Source organism: Oncorhynchus gorbuscha, linkage group LG26 (genome assembly GCF_021184085.1).
Source record: "Oncorhynchus gorbuscha isolate QuinsamMale2020 ecotype Even-year linkage group LG26, OgorEven_v1.0, whole genome shotgun sequence".
Taxonomy (NCBI): Eukaryota; Metazoa; Chordata; class Actinopteri; order Salmoniformes; family Salmonidae; genus Oncorhynchus; species Oncorhynchus gorbuscha.
The window spans coordinates 36,792,338-36,809,899 of NC_060198.1; the positions used below are offsets into that span (position 1 = coordinate 36,792,338).

Here is a 17,562-nt window from a genome sequence, read left to right on the forward strand (position 1 = left end):
GCTACTTGACTCCCAGTGCAGGAATCTATATAACTAATTTATTAAAAAACACTCCCGTTTCCAACTAAAAATACATAACATCACTAACTCAACTAATAACAGGCGGCAGGTCTGTCAAAAAAAAACAAAAAAACTTTTGATTCGGTTCAGGATGATTTTTTGTTGTTGGTGTTGTTCATCTCTTGCACAGACAGCCAGACAGTCAGACAGACAGACAGACAGCCAGCCAGACAGACAGACAGACAGCCAGCAGACAGACAGACAGCCAGACAGCCAGACAGACAGACAGTCAGACAGCCAGCCAGTCAGACAGACAACAACCTAAAGAGCTAGCCGCAAGCAATTTATTTCACTCAACGAGCATAACTATCCTGGGAGATTATATTTATACTGGATTTAATAAGGTCTAAAAATAACAAAGTGCATTTTAACATCAACGTCGCACGTTTTTGTATCTTTCTTCGTATGACTACCTAACAGTTAGCTTAGCTTGCTAGCAAGCTGCAAGTGTGGTAACGTTAGTTAGCGGGTTACACAGGTGCTAGCTAGCTAACCAGCTGCCAGGATGAATGTCGCAAAAAGTGGTTATCGGGTCTTCTCTGCCAATTCTACTGCAGCATGTACAGAACTAGCCAAGAAGATAACCGAGTATGTATATTTTATTGTTCTAGCCAAATGTATGTGTTATGATAGATAGATAGATAGATAGATAGATAGATAGATAACCAGATAATGTTGCTAGCTAGCTCGCTAAAATGTGTATGCTGGTGTTTGCAGGTGCATGGCCACAGATTAAGTCATTTGAATTTAGCCAAGGGTCTTGCTGACTGTCGTTAATCTATTGGGTTTATGAGTTGGTCATTTGCTAGATGTTGACAATGACATTCAGAGGCTTAAGGGAACTGATTTAACGTGAGACAATGGTGGGTGTGTCGGCTGTGTGAAACTGGGAACTGTCTCTTATTAACGTTAGTGACATTGAAACAGGGAGCGAGTGCCTGTGATCTAGCTAAACTCTTCCCATGTCTAGATATGCAAGGTAGTGGGCCCACTGTCTCTGAATTACAATGTGACACATTACAACATGTTGCTTGTTTGCTTGGGTTTCAAATGATAGAGGTACAGCAGGCTTAGTCAGAGTGGGATCAGTTTCCATGCAGGGCCTCTGTCCTGTCTGAATAAGACACATCACAGTGTCATACCTCTTGTACTGATTTGTCTGGTGTGTTTTTTCAGAAGACTAGGAGTTGAATTGGGCAAGTCGGTGGTCTATCAAGAGTCTAATAGAGGTGAGTTGAAACGAATTATGTATATAACAGGGGAGGCTGCTGAGGGGAGGACAGCTCATAATAATTGGAATAATAACATGAGCCATCCTCCTCTCAGCAGCCTCCACTGGTATACACTGCATTCGGAAAGTATTCATACCCCTTCACTTTGTTACGTTACAGCCAATATTCTAAAAACAAAATCAATCTTCACACAATATCCCATAATGACAAAGCAAAAACAGGTTTTTAGAAATGTTTGTAACTGTATTACAGTTTTGAAAATGAAATGACTTATTTACATAAGTATTCAGACCCTTTGCTATGAGACTCAAATGTTTCTAAAACTTGATGGGAGTCTATCTGTAGTAAATTCAGTTGATTAGACATGGAATGGCATACACCTGTCTATATAAGGTCCCACAGTTGACAGTGTATGTCAGAGCAAAGACCAAGCCATTAGGTCGAAGGAATTGTCGTATAGCTCCGAGACAGGATTGTGTCGAGGTACAGATCTGGGGAAGGGTACCAAAACATTTCTGCAGCATTGAAGATCCTCAAGAACACAGTGGCCTCCATCATTCTTAAATGGAAGAAGTTTGGAACCACTAAGACTTTACATAGAGCTGGCCACCCAGCCAAACTGAGCAATCGGGTTGAAGGGCCTTGGTCAGGGAGGTGACCAAAAGTTCCTCTGTGGAGATGGGAGAACCTTCCAGAAGGACAACCATCTCTGCAGCACTCCACCAATCAGGGCCTTTATGGTAGAGTGGCCAGACGGAAGCCACTCAGTAAAAGGCACATGACAGCCTGCTTGGAGTTTGCCGAAAGGCACCTAAAGACTCTCAGACCATGAGAAACAAGATTCTCGGGTCTGATGAAACCAAGATTCAACTCTTTGGCCTGTATTCCAAGCGTCACGTCTGGAGGAAACCTGGAACCACAGGGGTGAAGGTTCACCTTCCAACAGAACAACGACCCATAGCACAAAGCCAATACAACGCAGGAGGGGCTTCGGGACAAGTGTCCTTGAGTGGCCCAACCAGAGCCTGGACTTGAACCTGATCAAACATCCATGGAGAGACCTGAAAATAGCTGTGTAGCAACGTTCCTCATCCAACCTGACAGAGCTTGAGAGGACCTGCAGAGAAGAATGGGAGAAACTGCCCAAATACAGGTGTGCCATGATTGTAGTGTCATACCCAAGAAGACTCAGGGCTGTAATTGCTGCCAAAGGTGCTTCAATAAATTACTCAGTAAAGGGTCTCAATACTTATGTAAATGTGATATTTCAGTTTTTTATTTGTAATAAATTTGCACAAATTTGTAAACTTTTAAAAACTTTGTCATTACGGGATATTGTGTGTAGATGGGGGGGGGGGAATGTACAGAACCATCCATTTTATTTTTCGTTCTGTTGCACTGTTCCAACAGCAAAATTAATTTGTGAACCGTTTCTAACCCACAAACATTTTATATCATTCCTCTCTGTTCCTTTTTAAACCTCTGAAATTGAAAATGTTTTTTAAACATTTAGTTTTAAATTAAATCACCACCAATTAGTGTGGATAGCTATTTACATGGATTGGACAGTGTAGGGGGCATGGATTGGACAGTGTAGGGTGCGAGATGGTACTGAAATTGAGAGCGTGAGAGGAAGGGATTTGCATAGGCACTTTGTTCCATTTTTTTTGTGTGACTGGAAAAAAATGCCTGGAACATAAAATTATGTTCCCATACTTTTAAAATAACTGTTCTGTTCCGGAACAGTATAGATCATGTTCGTTCCCGATTCTGTCCCTCAAAAAAAAAAATTGGTTCTGTTCCCTGAATCAGTTCCAACTCCTAGTTGAAACCCAGTCACTCTGCTAATACAAAGGACAACTTATTTGTTTGGCCTGATACAAAGCATTTTTCTCTTTTGGAAAACATGACATGTTACAGATGAGTATTTACAATGGCTTGATAATTATGCCTGAACTGAGTGTTATGCCCTAGTTGACATAAACAAGTCTAGGCACATTTGGGGAGCTGTAAGTGTAAAGATAGCATTTTACCCACACTTGCTGCTGATTCAACTTTATGTGACCCTTGATAGAGACCAGAGTAGACGTGAAGGAATCTGTTCGCGGCCAAACTATCTTCATCATCCAGACCATACCCAGGTGAGTAGACTGAAATATATAATCTCCTCCACACTTCTGTTCTAGGACACACACACACACACCTATACTGTGTGTGTAATGTGGTGCAGCCTTTAGGACTATGCATATCAATCTATGTTGTAGGAGGGGTATTCACACAGTCATATATCACGTGTTAGGTTGCATTACCCATATTCAAACCTGTTTGATTGACACACTATAAATCAGGCACAAGCTCATCTACCATAATATGAATAGCTACCAGTGTTATTAATAGCCATCCTCTTATCTGTCATCTGACTTGGCGTGCACAAGCTGTACTGAGTATATGCTGTTGCCCTCTGCTGGAGAGTTGCTCAGCATGAGTTTGCACTGACCGCACCATAAATGTGACCATTATTTGTTATTGACACTTTTCCCTTGTTTTAACCAGAGATGTCAACACGGCCATCATGGAGCTGCTGGTCATGGCCTACGCCCTTAAGACCTCCTGTGCAAAGAACATAATTGGGGTCATTCCCTATTTCCCCTACAGCAAGCAGTGCAAGATGAGAAAAAGAGGTTCCATAGTGTGCAAGCTGCTGGCTTCCATGCTAGCCAAAGCAGGTAATTACAGCCTGTTTGCAAGTGTTAACAGTTTACTGTTTACATTGCCCTTGACCATCTGTGTTAAAGGAAAATGTATACATTTTTCAACTTCATATTTGTAATCTTCAGCCCCACCCCAACATCAACATATGTGAAAATGGCATGTTTTTTTTTTTTGTGGAAAAAAATATAGAGGAAGAAGTGTTTCCAATGACGTCAGCGGTGTTCATCATGTGATTTTAACCAATAATGAGTAGGGATTGACTTCTAATTGTCTACTAATTGGTTGATGATGTCATTGGAAGCACTTATCCACCTATATTTTTTACTACAAAACAGAAACGTGCCATTTTCACATGTGTTGATGTTGGGTTGTGCTGGAGAAGAATTTGAAATGGAAAATGTTTTACATTTCCCTTTAAACTTGCCTCTGTGGCTGGTTTCTCATTCTGCACCCTCTCTTAAAAGCAGTCTGCTGTTTCTTCAGTCTCTTTTCTCATCCTCTCTCTTTCTCCTTCCAGGTTTAACTCACATCATCACCATGGACTTACATCAGAAGGAGATTCAGGGCTTCTTCAGTTTTCCAGTGGACAACCTGCGTGCCTCCCCCTTCCTGCTTCAGTACATCCAGGAGGAGGTAACCATCTCACTGTAGCTCATGTGCCATGCCTGGTAGTAAAGTTGTAAGATAGTAAACTACACTCAGCAGCCTATTCAATGTCAAATGTGGGCTCCTCTCACTTCCCTTCAGGTCCCAGATTACAGAAACGCCATTATTGTTGCAAAGTCACCGTCTGCTGCTAAGAGGTAACATATTATTTAGTTATGGAGGCCTGGAGTGTGATCATATAATGTAAAAGGGTTTCTGCATTTCTCCGGTGTTTTCTTGCTGTTGTCTTTCAGAGCTCAGTCCTATGCAGAGCGACTGCGTTTGGGCCTGGCAGTGATGCATGGCGAGGCTCAGTGTTCAGAGTCTGACATGGCGGATGGACGACACTCTCCCCCCTGTGTCCGTAACACCTCAGGACACCCTGGGCTGGAGTTGCCTTGTAAGACCTCTCTAGAAGCCCTATATAGCTTATAGATTGGTAACTAGCCAGGTGTAGTTGTAGTCAGTCTGCCATCAGATCAAATTGAAACTGTATCTTTGACTGTAGCTTCCCCAATTCTTTAGTGTTGGTCAGGCTGTGTCTGTAAGATATAGATGGATGCATAGATGCCTGTACTCGTCAATGGTTGCATCCAAAAATATGTTAAGTGTAGTGTGAAATGTTCAAGTCTCGGAATTATTTGAATAATTATTTCAAACCCCCAAAATATCCATTGCACAATCCTCATCATATGGATTTAATGTCAACACTAACTGCTTCATAAGTGATGATTCTGCTATAACCATTTTAACACCTGACATTATTTTTTAAGGATCTTGAATTGTGTAGCCTATTTACTGCATGTTCTAATTCCACACATACACTGCCTCTACTAATGTTGCGACCTTAGCCTCCCTAAAATGTAAAGGCATTCATACCAAATCGTTTTAGAATGGTTTGCATGTTTAAAAATGACATTTTGAATAAGAGAACATACATTTAGTTTTTCATTTTGAGAGAATGACAGTAACTTGATATTGGAGATGTCTCATTTTCTCAGTATATTTGCGGTAAGGCTGTTAAAACAGTCGGGTCTGACAACATGGTCAGACTTTCTGTCTGGGCTTTGTGTCATTGGCAAATGACTCCAGAGTATTTATTATGCCAACTGGCTGTGTCCCCCTTCAGCTTTAGTGTTTGTAATAATATTTGTATTATTTACTTAATTTATTATCCTTGACTTTAAAAATCCTCTTATTGTAAGCCTGGTTCAGTTGCAAACTGTCCTACACATTGAATGGTTTTGGATTCTTCACGGGTTAGCTTTAAAGATTTTGCTTCATGTAAGAGGATTTTCCCAGTCCTGGCTTCATGTCTTCGTAGTCTGTTATGTCCAGTCTCTGTGGATGTGTGTTAACGTGGTGTTTATTTGTTGATAATAGCTGGCAGCAAACAACAAGCTCCGTTCCCAGGCATAGAGCTCCCAAGTACGACCGTAAACTTAATTCCCTTTTGACCACCAAATGGTTCCTCTCCAAATGGTTCCTAAATGCGTGCATGTAGTGATCAAGGGTTTTCAAATCATCTTGCCAACAAACAGTCTTAAGTGCAAGGTCCTCAGTTGTGATTGAGGAAAGCATAACAAAGACAATCAATGGACCAATTACAAATGATCTGGATCAGTTAGTTGATGTGGTCCAGCGCTACAGATCCATAGTGGGTGTACTGACGCCTATGCACCCTCACTGCATACTGTAGATGAGGTCCTCATCAGGAATGGAACAATGTCTTCCTTGATCCACAGTCAGGTCTCCAGCAGTGTGTCGGTGTCAGAGGCAGAGACTTCAGACTGTTCTGCAAGATGGCCTGAAAGCCCTCCGTTAGTTGAATTGTGAGACTCTCTTCAATCATCTGACAAATGGAACCATTTCTCCCAGATTCATGTTTTTATTTTCATCTGGACTCATCTTGCCAATCAACACATCATGCTTCCCTATTGAAGCCTCGCCCGAAGGAGTCTGATTAACACCTGGCCTTCAGAAATGCATGTTTTGAATACTAATTAAGCATGCCGTTGATATATATAGGCCTAATACATCATGATAGGAAGAGGAAACAAGATAATCCTTTTTTTCAGAATCTAAAGCAAAGATCCAGATTTTTGGGTGGGTGGCAACATGTTGTTATTGTGTGTGCTGCTGAACACACAGTACAGTACACCACAGTAGGTCAGGTCAGGGTTATGTTGTGTTCACCCTCTTCCCTGCTGCCCATACAAACCAGTGGGCTGCTGTGTCACACACCTTGGGCCTTTCCACATTTAAATAACTATAAATCCTAAACGTGGACCCTACATGTCAATAACAACACATCTACTGGTTTGGGTGTGAATATGAAACCTGCTTATAACCTCAGACATGACTATCACATATTAGTTGTATTATAGCATATGTATTCCTTAGCTCAGCAATGCTGGCTTCTAGCTTCATTGAGAGGATTGCTGAGATCTTCAGGCTTTTCAACTCTTGCCTCACATATATCCAAGACAAGTTTGTCTCTAACATATGTGTAGGCCTAACTATCGTTTTTACTAGATAGTTTTGATGAATTTCTATATTCTACCTGAAATCATTCTAGGTAGTACCTCTTCAAGACTACAGAAGGTTTTAAGACCTAGTGGTGATGTTGATGCATTTTGAAAAGCTGAAATGTTCCAGTGCTTATTATTGCTTGTGTGTGGTCCCCTGTAAGGAAGGCATGTGTTCCAGGAAGGAATGTGTTCCTGGCATGAACCTGTGTTCCCTGCTCATCTCTAGCTTCCACTCCCACAATCAGCTTCCCCACTCTGGCTGGCTGATTGTCCATCCGCTGATTGTGCGCTTCCCCCATTGATTGACAACAGTGGTGTTCAATAAGACAAACCTGGAACATTAGTAAGCGTGTGATTACCTCATCAGTGCTTGTCTGCCTCTATCGTTTTTGATGGATTAACGACAAGATTAGGTTGTGCATATTGTTATATGCAAACTGTTGCCAAATGTCTGCACTGAGCTCTGAGCAGACAGTGTGTTGTGGAGGAAATGTAATATCAGCGTCTGATTGGGTATGCTGGGCAAAAAGCCTGTCATTTTGATTATCCTTGTGCTGGAATGAGTTTGGCATTCCATTTAAATCTATAAGGGTATAATTGGGACAATTGACAAGATTTATCTAATTTCCCAATGACATCTAATTTTGATGTGAGAATGTTAGTCAGTTACCCAGAAGGGGGGGAATTGCATGGAACATCAACTATTAATTGAAAAATACATCATCATACCAGTGATTTTACCCAATTTTACCCAATCTACGCTGAGATGTATCCTCACTAGTTTGACTATTTATGCCTATGGATACTGTATGTGATGACTAGCAGTGACCAGTTCATTCTTCCTTTTCAGTAATGATGGCCAAGGAGAAGCCCCCGATCACTGTTGTAGGAGATGTCGGTGGAAGAATCGCCATCATTGTTGTAAGAAATGTGCCCATTTGTTTGGGCCATTTGTGGTTTTGTCCTGGAAGGCCTGTGCTATAATGAGCCACTTGAAATGAATTTGCAACATTTTGCCACATTGTATTTGATAACAGAATATGACAGCATTAGATTATGGATGAAGGAACTACAGGCGTACATTTACATTTAAGTCATTTAGCAGACGCTCTTATCCAGAGCGACATCATTTCCAATCCCGTGGTTGCCGTTCTTTCCCAGGATGACATCATCGACGATGTGGAGGACTTTGTGGCGGCAGCTGAGATTCTGAAGGAGAGAGGAGCTTATAAGATCTACATCATGGCTACACATGGGCTGCTGTCTGCCGATGCCCCCCGTCTTATTGAGGAGTCCGCCATCGACGAGGTGAGATACAGATGTAGGATCTTCATTTCAGACAGTCTGCTACAGCAGGAAAATAATCCTGCAGCAACAGGAAATGTGAATTATTATGTGGATTGTAATTAATAGATGTTTTTGTAGGGGTTGATACATGTTTCATGAGGGAAAATCAAGTGGAAATGACAAACTTCAGAAACCTTTTTAAACTTCAAATACACTACAAGTTTTAGATTTCCTGCATTACATTTCCTGCAACAGGGTGATCAAATTAAGATCCTACATCTGTAACAGCAGCCCTGTGTTCTGAATTTATCACTACATCTTGAATGGGGAAGTGCACAGTTCCTCATCCTAAAAGCTTTTCAATCACTTTACAAACAGAAAGGCAGTGCCAACACTTTCTATGTACCACCTGTGTGCAAGGTGTTGCAACTTGATTCGTAGGATGTTTCATCGCCTGTATAAAGGCTGTTATAAAATACGGTAGTCAGGCACAGTTCAGTCTGGGAATGAGACAAAATAGACCACGCCGACGAACGGTTGAAAGCAGCGGGTGGCCCAGCCATCCTATCGCCAAGCGATTCTACATGTAATATCAACACTGTTCGTGGACACCCAGCAGGTGATCTACTGCACACGGCCAACCTTCATTATGGTATTTCCTCCTCTGTTCCCTGTCTGTCTGCCCCCCAGGTGGTGGTGACTAACACCGTCCCTCACGAGGTACAGAAGCTCCAGTGTCCCAAGATCAAGACAGTGGACGTCAGTATGATCCTGGCCGAGGCCATCCGACGCATCCACAATGGGGAGTCCATGGCCTACCTATTCCGCAACATCACGGTGGACGACTAGGCCAGAGACATAGGGTTGAGTCTGTGCTGGAGGTGAGGTGTTTGGAGAAAGGCTGGTGGTATACATGCTATGGTCCCCTCCTCTCTCCACAGTGCTAGAAGTGCATACTGTCCCTGTTGTCTGCACCTTCACACACAGCCTTGTTCAGATGACTATCCCCTCTTACAAACCAATAAAATGTATTTTCATCAGCTTTTAGTGCCCAAAACATAACATGGAGTTGCTCAATAAAAGTGGTAAAAGAAACAAAAAGTTAAGCAATACTAAAAGGTTGATTTAACGTGCGTATTTGTTGTCAGGTCTTTTTTTTTTTTGCCTTACTATGCTATGGTCTGGCAAACCAGCAATGCATGAATTACTGTACCTCACCTCCATGGTAGTTTCATGTCTTTTTTAATTCCTCCATGCTTCTAGATATGAAGGGATTTGTTCTTTTGTTGGTTCACTGTTCACTGTTTTTCCCACCTGAGTAAAAGGTGTAGGGTGAGTGCTACGATGAAAACTAGCTTTTCTTGTCTAGCCCAGGGGTGGGAAAAATATATATGTATTTTTTTTTTGGGGGGGGGGTGGAAATTTTTGGGTCAAAAAATTCCAGGCCACTCTTGAGCGTCTGAAGCTATATAGAAAGTATGTAGATATTATAATGGACCGATATTTTTTTCAAACAACTGCCCTTTTTCTGGCCCACAAATTGTTTTTTGAAAAAACCTGTGCCGCCTTCTGATAAATGTTGAAATCCCGATGTGGCCCTCGAGCCAAAATGATTGCGCACCTCTGGTCTAGCCACTGTCAACATATCTAATGATGGCCTTTTCTTCAGTTCTCCGTTATGAAGGAGGGTGACCGTATTTCACTCTGTTTAAGTATCTCCCCAATAACATCACTTATTGGTTGAATCATTTCCCCCCACACCCCTGGCCCTCCAGGCCTACCGAGCACTGTGACTGCTTTGCATTTAGATGCAGGTGTGTTAATGCAAAACCTACTGAGAACAAAGCTAAAGGAACCCTAGTACAGCAGCTCCCAACCAGTTCTGTGTGACACCTAAGCCTCGTGAATTCAGGCTGACTCATCAAATACATCTAATAAGACCACATGTATTGTCTACCACCACACATTAGGCCACAGATTAGGACATTTTGACCCACCATGTTTGAATCCCAAACACTGTCCGAGTCATTGTTACTGTATTGGTCCAGTCGGTCAACTATTCTCTGTGTAACTAACAAATGTCATGATTGCCACAGATCGTTGGGCAAACTATAACATCAGCTGGATATCTGAATGGATATAACCTTTTACATTAAAGGGGGATATGACACCCTGACTCTGAAGTAGACTTTCCTATATAGTCTTGTTGCTCCTCATCGGTATTCAAAATGACTGACAATATATGCATTATGTGTCCATGCTGAGGTCATGGTTTTGAATATATAAATTGTAATCGTGGCACTTTACCGTATGATGTATGAAATTGTGGTGTCAACTTGCTGATCAGGAGGACTGAGATCTGTCATGATGCCATTTAGTGTCCCCTATGAAAAGATGTGGACTAATAGTCAAATTGATGTTCAAGGGAAGTCGTGTCTGAACCCTCTGTTGGAGCTTTAAGCTCAGGGAGATATGTTTCTGAGGCAAATGCATAATGTATGTGAAGAAAACCCGCTCTTAATGCTTGTGCCTATGTCTCTGGTACAGCAAAGTCTGCAAATGTAAATGTGTTGCATTCCGTTCGGCAGAACTTTGTCTTTACCACTCTTTGTTACTTTTGTTGTTGACATTCGTTCCTTTGTTATCCTGTAAGATGTGCTAATTGTAAACCGCTAACTATACCTGTGTGTGGTACAGACATGAGGAAAGGTCCTTGGAGAAAAATAGCTGTTGCTATGCCAACTCATATCCATGTCTTCCGATAGCACATTGATTTGTTACTTCACTCTCATTGTCTGATCTTGATGTAGCCTATTTGTGAGTTTATGATTTAATCGAATAATTGGTGTCTGCATCCAATTTTTTGTAAGTTAAAATAAACCTTTGGCTTCGTTTGTTTTTGCCAGACTTTTTATTGGTGAACAAAATTGTTATGTGTTCAATAATGTAACCAGTTACATTTTATTCTGGAGAATTGTAGTATCTCTAGTCTTGACAATCAATTTACTCTTCTGTTAAAATGAACCATTCACATTATTCAGGTCAACCTTCATCAGATCCCAGAACTATTGATTTGTAGTTACACAATTATTTGACCATCGTACAATCCCAATATTGTCAGTTGTTATACTTGATCAGGGGAAAATACCATTGAGTTTTATCTACGCTTTGATCAGAGAACATTAACTTCTGGTTTGTGTTGTTGTAGTATAGCTACCTAATGCAGTGAGTGGACCGTACAGTGAGACAACTTCTTCAGATGAAGTCGGGGACCCTTTACTTGTTCCAAACTTCTCAGGTTTCTACTCATCACTGAGGAGCTTTGACCAAGTCGAGGGGCAGAGACGGACTACAAAACTCTTATCCCTTGCAGTGGAGGCATTGGTAAGGATGCACATGCTAAAATTCTTCACCACTCCTAAGAACTGTAAAAAGGTATGATAAAGACATTATAGACTAGTAACAGAATATATTTTTAACTAGAAGTGCTGACTTCTGATGTTGGCCTTATGGATCACAGAAAATAATTTGCATGCATATTTAGAAGCTGTAAGTTAGACCATCGCCTATAACATAAATTGTACATTCTTCTTTAAGTTTTGAAAGATGGTAAACGGAAGCCCTTCCAACCCCGGAGAGAGTGGTACGCACCTGAGTGTGGGTCTCTGTCGGTGCGCGGTGGTGAGTGTGAACCAGCCGGTGCATTGATAGCTGTGTGTTTAAACAGGACTCAAAGAGGAACTAGAGTGTCACAGATCATAGGTCACTTCCTCGTCTGGGCAGAGGGAAACAATGCACCATGTCTGTGTGTGACTGGAAAGGGGAAACATGTTTCTGTGTGCATGTGTGTGCACAGTACTATATATTAGAATTATCACTAGAGCACAGTTGTTACAGTCTTAACTTTCATTAAGTACACTTATACTGGATTCTGAATGTTACTATGGAAACATTATCTGCAGGTAATTGTTGATATAGATCGCTACAGGAAGTCATGCTAAATCTGAAATGTCTATGCAACCATATTATATAACTGACATTATTTGTGGCAGTGTCAGGTTAACGATGCATTGATCAGGAAAGTAGATCCTTATGTGTGAATTTCACACTCTTTTCATATGGACCCTAGACATGATTCCCTGCAGAATGTTTTCTGTTACTAGCCATGTCAATGATCTGGGCATTGGAGGAACAAATTGACATCCTGCCGAGCAGCACAAACAATGGTCTTTTGTCTGGCACAGTGAGAGGTTCCCTAGTATTTTATTTCTGCTCTGGCCAGGTTTTGTATTTACTAACAGGTTTCCCCATAGATTTCAAGGTGCGTTGTGTGACAGACAAGCAATGTCAAAAACATATAGGCCTACCACTAGAGGGTAATGTGAGACAACTTACTGTACCATTTTAACATTTTATTATTCTTATTTACAATAATGGCCTACCAAAAGGCAAAAGGCCTCCTGCGGGGACAGGGGCTGGGATAGAAAATATAATATAGGACCAAACACACATCACGACAAGAGACACTACATAAAGAGAGTCGTAAGACAACATAGCATGGTAGCAACACAACATGACGACAACATCATGGTAGCAACACAACATGGCAACAGCACAAAACAAGGTACAAACATTATTGGACACAGACAACAGCGCAAGAAGGTAGAGACAACAATACATCACGCAAAGCAGCCACAACTGTCAGTAAGAGTGTCCATGATTGAGTCTTTGAATGAAGAGATGGAGATAAAACTGTCCAGTTTGAGTGATTTTTGCAGCTCGTTCCTGTCGCTAGCTGCAGCGAACTGAAAAGAGGAGCGACCCAGGGATGTGTGTGCTTTGGGAACCTTTAACAGAACGTGACTGGCAGAACTGGTGTTGTATGTGGAGGATGAGGGCTGCAGTAGATATTTCAGATAGGGGGGAGTAAGGCCAAACAGGGTTTTATAAATAAGCATCAACCAATGGGTATTGTGACTGGTATACAGAGATAACCAGTTTACATAGGACTATAGAGTGTGGTGATGTGTCCTATAAGGAGCATTGGTGGCAAATCTCATAGCCGAATGGTAAAGAACATCTAGCCACTCGATATCACCCTTACCTGCCGATCTACAAATTGCGTCTCCGTAATCTAGCATGGGTAGGATGGTGAAGATGCTTGAAGAGGTAGGATACTTGTTGATGATTTTTGAGGAACTGGATTTGTGATATTGGTATGATGTTTTGGGATGATTCTACACCCCTGGTACTGAAGCTGATTTTGTCAGCATAACCACATTTGTGTCTTGTTGATTGTATGCTTGTTTGTGTTCTTTTTATTTATTCCAGAGCTTGGCCAGGTCTCTGCTGCAATCATACTAGAAATGGACAGATTTTTGGGGGTATTGCTTTGTAAGTTCTAAATATCATCTCTGGCTAGTCTGTTATACAGTCTCTGGCTTGTTGAGTTTTGACTTGGGTAAAGAGATTTGATGTTTGCATGATAAATAAGTCCTTGTCACACCTCATACCAGATGTGTTATTACTTGGCCATTAGTTTATTGCACTTTAGTTTTCAATAAGCACCTGCCAAAATGAGTCCACTGAAAATGACCATGACTAATACTTTGATAAATAATAATATTTTATTTATCATGAATAGACAATATATATACAACAAGTAATAAAGCCATAACGTATTTGTTATACTGTTTTGGTGACTAAACATGATTTAATCATCAACATGTATTTCAAATTTCCATAGAAAAACAATACACTCTATATAATTTATATTTGAACACATTTTGTACGTTGTTTAATAAATAATGTTTAATAAATAAATAACTCCTAAGTGCATATGAATATTGCCAAACAACAAATTTGTATTATAGAATGAGGAACGCAACCAGAATTGATTCAGAACATACTATGCTTTGTTGCCATGACAAGCAAAATAAAGACTTATCGCAAAGAAGATCCACTTGATGAATAAAAAAGCTCTCATGACACATTGTCCAAATTCAGCCTTTTCCCAATTAGCTACAACTGTCTATCGTCACAGTTATTGCAAGTGAACACCGTCGACACTTACAAAAGGCAAACACAACAGTAACATAGTAGGACATAGATTGAAAACTTGACAAAGTAAGCTCATTGCCACTTTTGCACTGTCACAGTATGTTTTTAACAATGACACCACCACATTCAGGACATTCAGTCTTCTTGCACTTCTTTCATTTAGTTTCAGCTTTATCAATGTCCCACACCTGTGTGACGTCATTAGTTCCGCTTCCCCTTTAACAGTCAGTGTTCCTTTCCTCTACTTCAGTGGAAATGCTGTGGTGGAGATACTTAGGATGGTTAGATGAGGAGGCTTACAGGGAATTGAAGCCGTCAGACTCCAAATCAGCAGCACGGTCTATAGCAGCAGCAGTAGTAGCACATTCAACACCACTGTGTTTGTCTGTAACACTGACCCAGCTTCGGGACCCCATCCTCAGCCTCTCTGTCCCCTGTCTGTCTTTGTCTGTCTGTCAGACCCCTCCAGCCCCTCTGCCTTAGGAAATGAGACAGCTGTTGGTCTTGTTCATGGGGGGCCGTTTGTTGCCGTCTTTGGGGAAGGTCTCCCTGCGTCGTCTCAATGCGGGGCTCAGCCGGCTGGGCAGGTTGGCTTGTTGCAGCAGCTCCCTGAACACCTCCAGTACGTTGTTGTTCTCCTTGGCAGACGTCTCCAAGAAGCTGTTGTTCCAGTCCAGCTCCACAGTAGACAGCACGTCTTCGCTGGACACCGTCCGCTCGCCATGCCGGTCCGTCTTGTTGCCGACCACCACGATGGGTGTGAACTTGTCTTCTTTGACCGCCAGGATCTCGTCTCGCAGGCTCTTGACAGCCTCCAGGGAGTCCGGGTCATTGATGGCGTACACAAGGGCAAACGCGTCACTGTTCTGAATGCAGAGCTTCCTCATGGCTGGGAAGGAGTAACTGCCGCTGGTGTCCATGATGTGGATGGTGACCTTGGCCCCTCCGATATCAAACTCCTTGCTGTGCAGTTCCTCCACGGTGCGCCGGTGCTTGGGTTCGAATGTGTCCTGGAGGAAGCGGCTGATCAGGGCCGTCTTTCCCACGCCAGCCGCCCCCAGGAACACCAGACGCACCTCAGTCTTCTCCTTCACTTCTAGAGACATGACTTCCTCTGACACACTTCCTCTAACACTGGCTCTCTCTCTTCCAATTCTGCTATTTTTACAAAATAACTCTCCTTGAACCTTTAGAGATGATTGAGAAGTTGGACTCTGCTGCAGAAGCTGCTGGAGTTATTCAGTGAACAGGGACAGTGTGGTAGGTTGTAGTAGTAAATCACTGAGAGTAGCTGGCAGTTGCATCTATGTATGTCTGGTTGCCTGTGCACGCTATTTATGGTCTTTTTCAATCAGAGATTCCATGCCCCCTCCTGCTCTCATCCAATCAGGAGAGTGGAGTGTCTCTTTGAGTGAATTCAAATCAGCCAATCAGAAAGACTCATGCAAATGACACAGAATCAGATTGCGAAGGAGGGAGGTGATGGATAGAAGTGAGCCCAAACCAGCGGGTGTATGTAGGATGCATTGTTTGCAGTGAGATGATTTTTGTATACCCACGATTGTATACTTTCATAAGACCTTTTGCACACAAAAAGCAATTGTCTGCTCTGTGTATGGGATTGTTAAATCAGCCTGTGTTTGTGTACTATAGAATGTATGTTGACTGTTATTTTATGCAATATGTATGTACAGATGTATTATCTTAATTTGACCTGTTTCTCACAGTAGGAAAATGAATCCTGCAGCAACAGGAAATGTGAATGATTATAATTAATGGACATTTTTGTAGGTGTTGATGCATTTTTTGTTAGGGCAAATCAAGTTTGAAATTGTTAAGTGGAAATTACAAACTTTTGTAAGCCTTTTTAAACCTCAAACAGTACAAGTTTGCATTCCACATTCTCTGCAACAAGAGATCAAATTAAGATAACACACGTTGCATGTTAATTTCTTATATGACATCATCGGTATGCCATGCTGATCATAAAGGACCAGCAATTAACCACTCATCTTTTACAACACTTGGGACCTTGAGTGAGCATGGCAGAATGAATTTATGAAAAGCTCACTTGCTTTTATGCCTACAAAAGGTGTTGACAAGGGCGCTTGCATGTTTGATGCATTGTGTGATACATTGCAATATCTTTGTGAGTATGGCTTCTGCCTTAGTACATACTGTGCTTTGAGCTATCGATAGACACACATATGTACTCTTTAGTACAGTATCTACATCTATGGATACAGCTACTTCTTTACCACAGCCAGGTTATCAAGTGGTAATCAGGCCTCTGTGTCCTTCTGCTTTCTATTCCTCAGCTCAGTGTGAGAGAGAGCCTTCTGGAGCTCCGTTTTTTAAATAAAGCAGCTGTCACGATGTGCGCAACTGGTTGAAGGTAAGTCAGGTGCAGGAGAGCAGAGATGGGTGATAACAGGCACACTTTATTCATGCCCAAGGAAAACAGCGATAATGCCCACGGTACAATAAACAAAACACACGCGTCAAACACATACCCGGCGCAAACCAGGCTGATGCGAACCACACATAACAAACAAAATATTCCACACACAGACATGGGGGGAATAGAGGGTAATATACATTTAGTCAGATGAGGGAATGTGAACCAGGTGTGCGGAAAACCAAGACAAAACAAATAGAAAATGAAAAGTGGAGCGGCGATGGCTAGAAGACCGGTGACGTCGTACGCCGCCCGAACAAGGAGAGGGACAGCAGCTCTACTCATTCTCTAGCTTTTCCTGTAAACCTCTCCAGCAGTCTGTGTGGTCAGTCGAGCTCAGCCCTCCACCTCCCACAGGATCCCGGTTAGTTATTTGATGCTCATCATTCTGTGATCTGCCGGACCCAAACGGTCAGCACGTTTCGAAAGGTTGTGGACTCAAATGAAACACACCACTCAAGGAAATGCCGGTACTGAGTCACTGTCTCAGAGAAAATGGCATATTATAACAGCGCTGTAAAAGGGATTCTGTCCTGGAAACGTCTGTGTAATCACTATTACTGTTTATAAGAACTTG

General features: G+C 41.9%; 2 protein-coding genes across 3 annotated transcripts; one reads left to right on the top strand and one right to left on the bottom strand.

Annotated features, from left to right (window-relative positions):
* The first annotated feature begins 259 nt into the window (after positions 1-259).
* Positions 260-11,365, top strand: LOC124015536 (phosphoribosyl pyrophosphate synthase-associated protein 1). Of its 2 annotated transcripts, XM_046330813.1 has the most exons (11): positions 260-648; positions 1,237-1,289; positions 3,367-3,433; positions 3,846-4,018; positions 4,522-4,637; positions 4,752-4,807; positions 4,904-5,049; positions 6,033-6,077; positions 8,031-8,101; positions 8,342-8,488; positions 9,158-11,365. In XM_046330813.1, the coding sequence occupies exons 1-11, from the start codon at positions 566-568 to the stop codon at positions 9,314-9,316; spliced, it is 1,116 nt and encodes a 371-aa protein (XP_046186769.1). In that variant the 5' UTR covers positions 260-565; the 3' UTR covers positions 9,317-11,365. The 2 variants fall into 2 exon arrangements, with proteins under 2 accessions (XP_046186769.1, XP_046186770.1); XM_046330814.1 differs by lacking the exon at positions 6,033-6,077 and having other exon boundaries at positions 262-648.
* Positions 11,366-13,986: 2,621 nt separating this feature from the next.
* Positions 13,987-16,334, bottom strand: LOC124016215 (ras-related protein Rap-2a-like). Its single transcript, XM_046331766.1, has one exon. It carries the CDS (start codon positions 15,631-15,633, stop codon positions 15,007-15,009), a length of 627 nt encoding a protein of 208 aa, XP_046187722.1. The 5' UTR covers positions 15,634-16,334; the 3' UTR covers positions 13,987-15,006.
* Positions 16,335-17,562: the final 1,228 nt, after the last annotated feature.

What these genes read in the sequence shown, in the direction of transcription:
- LOC124015536 (XM_046330813.1), top strand. Translation starts at nt 566, where the DNA reads ATGAATGTCGCAAAAAGTGGTTATCGGGTCTTCTCTGCCAATTCTACT. An exon ending in CTATCAAGAGTCTAATAGAG is followed by an intron (nt 1,290 to 3,366) that starts GTGAGTTGAAAC and finishes GACCCTTGATAG; the next exon opens with AGACCAGAGTAGACGTGAAG. An exon ending in AGGAGTCCGCCATCGACGAG is followed by an intron (nt 8,489 to 9,157) that starts GTGAGATACAGA and finishes TCTGCCCCCCAG; the next exon opens with GTGGTGGTGACTAACACCGT.
- LOC124016215 (XM_046331766.1), bottom strand. Translation starts at nt 15,633, where the DNA reads ATGTCTCTAGAAGTGAAGGAGAAGACTGAGGTGCGTCTGGTGTTCCTG.